This window comes from Lactuca serriola, chromosome 8, assembly GCF_051521515.1.
Source record: "Lactuca serriola cultivar US96UC23 chromosome 8, Lser_US96UC23_V15, whole genome shotgun sequence".
In the NCBI taxonomy this organism is placed as follows: domain Eukaryota; kingdom Viridiplantae; phylum Streptophyta; class Magnoliopsida; order Asterales; family Asteraceae; genus Lactuca; species Lactuca serriola.
The window spans coordinates 271,863,742-271,871,652 of record NC_136415.1 but is presented as its reverse complement, the minus strand read 5'-3'; the positions used below and the strand labels follow the sequence as shown (position 1 = coordinate 271,871,652).

The 7,911-nt window shown below is 36.2% G+C and overlaps 1 protein-coding gene across 1 annotated transcript; it reads right to left on the bottom strand.

The window, feature by feature from the left end:
* Nucleotides 1–6,496: 6,496 nt before the first annotated feature.
* LOC145069868 (glucuronoxylan 4-O-methyltransferase-like protein (DUF579)) lies at nucleotides 6,497–7,692 on the bottom strand. Its single transcript, XM_079016814.1, has one exon. It carries the CDS (start codon nucleotides 7,541–7,543, stop codon nucleotides 6,695–6,697), a length of 849 nt encoding a protein of 282 aa, XP_078872940.1. The 5' UTR covers nucleotides 7,544–7,692; the 3' UTR covers nucleotides 6,497–6,694.
* Between the last annotated feature and the right edge of the window lie 219 nt (nucleotides 7,693–7,911).

The following is a 7,911-nucleotide window of genomic DNA, read 5'->3' as shown; positions in this document are numbered from 1 at the left end:
TCCAGGCACGCATGCTTCCCTCCTATCCATCCAAAGACCAAAATGTCAGCCGGTCTAAGTGTGGACCTGCCATCCTGCGGGTCCGTCAAAAAGTTCACTGGCGCTTCTTTCTTCACAGATATACCAGCACGCCGACAAGCATCAAAGAGAACATACCGAACCACATCATGTCTATACTTGAAACCAGGGAGCTCTCTACAATGAACCGCGTGTTCCCCAAAGGTATCCAAACATGCCTTGCGACAAACTGGGCATATCTCATCAATTGGGAATATGGGAATCATAAGGCGGTAACGAATGATAGTTTGGTACTCCACAGGAGACATATGCTGGCCAAGACCATCAATAGGGATAGTTAGCAGAAAATCTTGAGCATGAGGCACCCGCAGACACTCAAAGACTGCTTTCTGTCTGACAGTCATCTCGAAGTTGACTTCCATATCTTGGACGATTTTGCTAAAAAGGGCACACGCCAAAACTTTTTGGGATTTAGGGGGGGCGGTGTCCTTATTAGTGAAACCACTACAGTCAAATCCCGGAATCGTATCACGAAGACGAGTCATAGCACATAGATAATCCGAGTCCATACTAGCTATGCCACTATCACGCAAGATGTGGTCTTGTAATGCCCAAGATTGGGCCCTCGAGGCTACAAATGCGTAGGAGGAAACCTCGTAGGCCGAGTACAAACCCAAACCACCAAAACGAATAGGTAAGGAAGCCAAGCACCACTGAATGTCTCCAAAGAAGGGGCCTCCACATACCACCATATCCTCGATAGACCTGCGCAATCCCTTGTCCAAGAATAACGCTACCTCTTCTATGTGTACCGGATGGAGTCTAAACGAAAGTTGTAGAGTACGTTCCCACCTTCGCGTGGATATAAAGAACGTCGAAAACAGAGTTCGTATGAGAAAGTTACGAATTTTTAAAGATTTTAGTCGAATTTGCGAAGCCTGGTGAGCAGTTGGTGACGTGGCAGCATCTGGGCCACCCATCGCTGATGAAGAAACGCGCTTCGGATCATGCCACATAGCCCTCGCAGTACGCCCCGCGTCCGAAGAAGTTACGCTCCGCGTAGCTCCGATCTGATCCATCCGACGGTGCGAGACAGCTGGCTTCGGATGGCAACCTTATTCGAGGTGTACACCCAGCGTAACCGAGGCTGTTGGCGCCTATAAAAGGGGTCCGAATTTCTCACACCTTTCTCATATTTTACTCTCTCTCTAAACTTTCTCTCTCTAAGGGTTTTAACCCTCCCCTAAGCCTAGGTGATCCCCTAGCACCCTAAGGAAGCCCCGAGGCTCCCGGAGTCCCGAGAAAAAGGGGTCTTTCGGTTTCGGAAACGCTGCTCCGAGTAAAGCCCGGTTTTCTTTAAAATCCGCTATAAGTGAGCTACGCTTACACAATTTTTAATATGGCTTTCAAATAATTATAGGAATATTATTAGGTCCTTAAAATAATTATTTGGGCTATTATTTTGAGTTATATTGAGTGTTATTTAACGCTTATATAATAATAATAATAGTCAGGCTATTAATTAGTCGCGGTTGACGTTAGACTAAACCCTAGCGGTATTGATACTAGGTTTTATCGAAGGAGAATTGTTTTGAGAGTATCGAAGCGCTGTCCAAGTGCTGAGTCACCACCTTTCACGTGAGTGCGTGGTCCCTTTCATCTTACACATAGATATGAAGTATTTTACATAAATTACGTGCTATGTGTGCATATTATCTGACTACTTGTTGTCTATGCTGGATGAATGATTTTATACATGTTTTAAATGATTTAAACTGTATAATTATTTTATATCTACAAATATGTTGGGGTAAAACATGGGTAGATGAAATAGTTTCTGTGTGACAAAAATAAAATGATGAAGAGGTAATATAAACCATGAGGTAAGGGTGAGAGGTGAACCATGAGAGAAGCCTTTTACCCAAGTGATGGCCCCGTCATCCAGCAGAGTATGGATGACAACCACGGACTATTCTAGATAGTCCAGTGGAACACTAGCAGGCTCGCAACCTGTAGGTGTTGTGAACGACGTGTTCACCGGTGTACTCTAAAAACTCATTGATATGTATTGCGAGTGGACTCTCGAAAACGATACTGTCAATAAAACCCGGCAGATGCGCCTAAAGGACTCTACCGGCAGAAGCGCCTAATAGAGAACCTCATAACCCCGACAGATACGCCTAAAGGACTATTCCGGCAGATGCGCCCCATAGAGAATGTCACAATTTTGGCAGTCGCGCCTAAGTGACAGAACTAGCAGTTGTGCTTGACATATGTGTCATTTACAATGGTGGATCTAGAACTTGTTCAACAAACTAAAAACACTCCAGATTGTCTTCTGATAAGTTTTTCAAATGATTTTTAGACTTCTTTCTTTTTCCGATCTTCATTTCCTTTCCAGAAATCTGCTTATTGAATTTTTTTAGATTCTTTTCTTTTTCATATTTATCTCTAATCCTTCCTTCACAGAAATTGGTTTCTCTTCTAGTACCTTCTCAACTGAAATGACCATTTTCTCCTTTTCTTTTTCCAAAAGTTTGTTTCTTATCAGATTTTTATCTGATTCTTTCTCAACAGCTTTCAGCTCCTCCTCTTCCCCAAGCTTATTTCTGTTCAGCTTCTTATCAACGAGGATGCATACTCGGGGGGAAAAAAGGCTCTCTATGTGAACATATTGGTGATTTCCATCACCATTTAAGTTGTTTGCTTGAGCGACAAAAACTCCTGAGCTAGTCACTCCTTTCCACTAGGGCTCTCAACACTAAGGTGAAATGATAAGACTTTAACCGAAAGATTGCAACTTTGAAGTACTTTAAGAATTTTCTTTTCTAAATTGTTTTTCGTTTATTTTGAGTTGCTTGGAAATTGATTAAAATGTCTTGAGGATATGGCCTAACATTTTCTTGAGGGTCAAAAAAAAAAATAAGTGTAGCTATTTTGATATGGCCTAAATTGGTCATATATTTAGAGACATTTATCTTAATATATTGCTCTAGAGTGTTGTATTTAGAGATAACTGACATTTAATAAGCTTAATATTGGATAAATATAGATTAATTTGAAGCTAAGATGATTAAGGAGAAGATTTTGATAAAGATGGAGTTAATATGGATTAAATTTAAAGCTACCATAAAACATGGGCTTAGCGTCGCAACAAATGAGGTTAGCGTCGCAAATAGGCTTAAAGATACAACAAGCATCACGACAGATAATGCGGCGCTGTGAAGATGAAAGCGTAATAGAGTGACATTTTATTTCTATCAATACGAGATTTTGCAATGCAATTCGGTGTGCAGAAAAGTAAAGTTCTCTACTATGAAAAATAAACCCTATGAATCATTTTCAAGGTCAAAGAACAAGAAGAATACATTTTTGTGAAGATTAAAGCAAGGAAATTGACGAAATCGTTAGGTTTGCATTATAAAATTAGCATTATTCTATCTATTATATTATGTTTTTCTATAGAGATGATGGGATAAAACTCTCTTTTTCTGTTTAAATGTAGATGAACCTAATTACTATGTGTGAATTAATGATTTAGATTTATAAGGTTGATTATTTATTTTTTGGATTGATCATTCAATGCATCTTTGTTAAAGTTTGGACTTTTATTGCTTGCATCTAAGTTTTATATGTTTTAGACTATCAATTTGGTTATATGAATTTGTATTTTAATTGGTTTGTGATAACAAATTTTCATAAATAATGATTAAACAAATCTTAGGGCTAGGTAACATTAATAGTTAACTTTAAGCATTTAAAAGAGCATTAGTTTATTAGTTTTAAGGGTGTTCGTTTGGATGGGTCGGTTCGATCCGATCCAATTAAGTAAATCCAAATTGATTTCGGTTTTCAAAATATGGATCCAAATAGTCCAAACTAAATTCAAATCCGATCCGATCCAATTACAATTCGGTTGGATCGGTTTTTATAATTCGGTTTTCAAAAACCATAACATTTTAAAAGGACATTTATAATATCATCTAATTTTACAGAAGAAGCAAAAACAAATTATTTACTTGTGATTTAAAATTTATAAACAACCACTAAGAAGGCATATTATAGTTTATTATTTAATAGATAAAAAAAAACTTTTGACATAAAGTACATATTAATGTCTTTTATTAGGTAAAACCTTTTGAACTTATTTAAAAAAAATTATAAAATTAATAAATAATTATAGATATATTGAAATTAAATACATAACAAATTGTTATTCGGTTTTTTTGGACTATTCGGTTCTTATTTTATAAACCAAAACCAATCCGAAATCCAAAATAATAATTCGGTTTTTTTGAAAACCAATCCAAAAATCCGAATATCCGAACCAAATAGTCCAATCTAAATTGTCTAATTGGACAATTCGATTTTATCCAAATAGTGAACAACCCTAATTAGTTTATTGTATTATGTTTGGTTTAATCCTTAGGAACATTAAGATTAGCCTTTATATTGATTCATTAATAATTCGATCATTAGTATTAATTAATCTGAACAAGATTGTTAACTATCTTACAAATTGGTACTTACTTTATTAAATCCATTCCACTTACAATAATTATTCCACTTACAATAATTTAACCTTAGGAAAAAGGAAATTTGAATCCTAAACATTGTACTTCCAAATTAATCGTCTTGTTTCATTTTCATTTAGCTTTGCTTGATTGTTTGAATCCAACTTTTTTTATTAAATAACAACCCCCTTCCCCTCTTACTTTATGTTCTAAAGTTAAATCAAATCATAGACACCTATATTTATCCTCGCTATACTACTCAGGTACAATTAATGCTAGTATGTTTTAAAGTTTAATCATAGACACCAATATTTACACTTGCTATACGATCAATTACAATAATTGTTGGTGATTTTATATTATTAATATTATTTAAGTGTAATGGAGTTAATTTGTTGATCAATATCATTTTGACAATTATCGAACAAATTAGTATGGTGCGGAGTGCACATTTGTTTGATTTTGTCATTGTTGAAAGTATACTGCTATTAAGGGACGAAGCCCCTGAACTGATGAGAGTTCGGTGGCAACGCCCCTGGGAGCGGGGTCCAAGGGGCGGCAGCCCCTAACGGGGTCCAAGGGGTAGAGCCCCTGGCTGGGGTCGAGCTGGATTTAAGTGACTGAGAATGTTATGTTACTAGATTAAAAATGCATCAGAAATCCGAATTTTTTGTAAACGTATCCGGTTTTGGGATCCATCTTCTAGACCTGGATTTAAGTAGGTTTTTGACGTTTTGACAGTTTTAGAACATAAAACTAACATGTAGCAGTTTTAAGACAAGAAGTTTTATGGTTATATGATCATGTTCGAAATTTGTGGTTGGTATACTTCATCTTCATAACATCTTGAACATTCTCTCTTCTGTTTTCCCAATTTTCTAAGTCTTTTCCGATTAGATTGAGAGTATCACCAAAATACTTTAATCTTAAAGTGTTTAACACGATTCTCGGAATTTCTAAGTCTTTCTATACCCAAGATTTCTAACATTAATATTAGTATGTTACTCTGTAGCTGAGATAATTGAGACATTATAAATTTAAATTCTATGCACATTTGATACTAAATTGTAACGTACTAAATTTTTAACATCTAATTTTTATTTTAAAAAAACAGAAATAAAACATCAATTTTCCATAAAGATAGAATAACAAGTGTCAATAAAAGAAAACCAGTCACAAAACAATGTATTAGAAATAGTAGATATCAAAACATAATGATCAGCAAATGCATGTGCAGTACAATCAATACTCGGTGGATTTTTGTTACGTATTGTAACACTAGATATTTTGGTTAGCCGATTCTCAACTCCAAAGTGCTTTAACTAAGTAGGAGAAATTCAATTATGCACATACACAACTAAGAAATATCATTGAACATGCTAATGGTGTTGTGAAATCAAAATTCTGATTTTAAAGCAAATGGACCCTTATCCGTTTACACTACAAAGAAATGTGAAATGTGGTATTTGCTTGTTTGCACTACATAATTTCATAAGCAAAAGTAATATTCACGACCGACGGCGATGAAGATAGTATATTTAACAATGCACAAGATGTTTTAGAATGTGGAGTAGAATCGTGTGGAACACAACGGGGTACACAAAACACAGAATATACATCTAATGTGCACGATGAGATTGCTAATCTATTATAAGGAATAATTGGATTTATTTTCATATTGAAAATTATTATAATATTCTCAGTCACTTAAAGTTAATTATTTTGTTATTTAAAATTTTCTAATTATTGTGATATTTTACAATTATATTTTATAACAATTATTAAATAAATAATAATTTTTAATTTTTAAACAGTAAAATAATCATTTATTCAGATTCAATTATTACAATCGATTAAAAAAATTATATCGCAGTCTATCAATTCTCAGTCGACTTTATAAACAATTCTCAGTCGACTTTAAACATTTATCTTTATCAAAGTCCATATCTAACAAAAAAACAAAATTAGCAACGAAGAAGCAATATTTATTAATCTATTAATAAACATAAAAATTTTATTTTAAAATTAAAATTAGACATGTCTTAAAATTAAAAGCAAATGGTAAATGGTATAATGATTTGGGGAAAGAAGAAAGAAAAACATTTAAAATGATAAATAAAAAACTAATGAAAGCAAAAAACGACTGACTCGTGTTAGTCAACCTAGCAAAACCAAGCACCATCGTTCCCGCCGGTGATGTTACTGGCCGGTGGTATCTCGAAATGCCACAATCGTCCGACAGCATGCTTTAGGTACTTCTTACACAAGAACTCATTCGCATAAGCTTTCTCCACCTTCCGATTAACATCGTGTAAAAACACGTGCGTCACGCCGGATTTTTTCCTGTTCCTCGCCATCACAGTGGCGGAGTAAATCGCAGCCATCCTCCCCGGCGCCTCCGCAAAGTAACCCCTCGGCGCATCTATCATTATCATGTCCCACTCCTTATTGTAGACCTCATCAGGTAAACTTGTGAGTGCTAACCTGCATCGTGTGTTTCCCTGGATGTAAGATTTGGATGGAGCACATTCCGGTTCCGATCGATACGTATTCATAAGCTCGTCGGCCTCGGAGAGCTTTGTCCGGTACTTAACGACGGCGGCGTTGAGATCTGGAGCGTCTTTCAGAACAGTCTGAACCCACGTCGGATCTTCTTCAAGGAAAAGAGTTTTTCCACCGGTGTTAAACGACGCCCACATCAATGAATCATGACCGAGCCCAAAAACGAGGAAATTACAAGGGGAAATCGATCGGAGAACGTCGAAGGAGACGGTGATTTCGGAGAAGGATTGTTGAGGGACGATTCGAGAAGTGGCGTAGTGGAGGATGGCTTTGAGTTGCATCGGAGCCGTCATGGGATGGAAGTTATCGGAGGTGGGCTGGTTGCAGAAGAACCGAGTGTTATCGGGGCCGATGAAGGTGAATAGAAGGAGGCCAGCGCCGATGAGTGCGATGGCAGATATTGCGAGGAAGAGCCTCCGTTCAGGGAGGACTGGTAGATTGCTTTTCATGGTTTCCTTTTTGAAGTTTTCCGACCAGTGAGAAAGAGATTTGAAGATCCAAGATTTGGGTTTATAGACGATTGGTGAGACTCGAGAGACGCGTTCAACAAAAGATAACGGCGTCAGACAGAACACTATTGGTCATTTCATCTCAACTCTTAAATTTTAGATTTTTTTTAGTTTGAAAGTTAATACTATTTGTAATTTGATTTTTGTATAGATTGTTATCATAAATATCTACAAAGTCATCATCATGTTCAACCATAGGTTTAACCACATGTGGTGTGGGTATAGATTATCGTTGACTAAACTTTTTGCGATCTATATTCTTCAGATGTCATCGAAATTAACATATTTAAGACGTTAACCTACCAAAT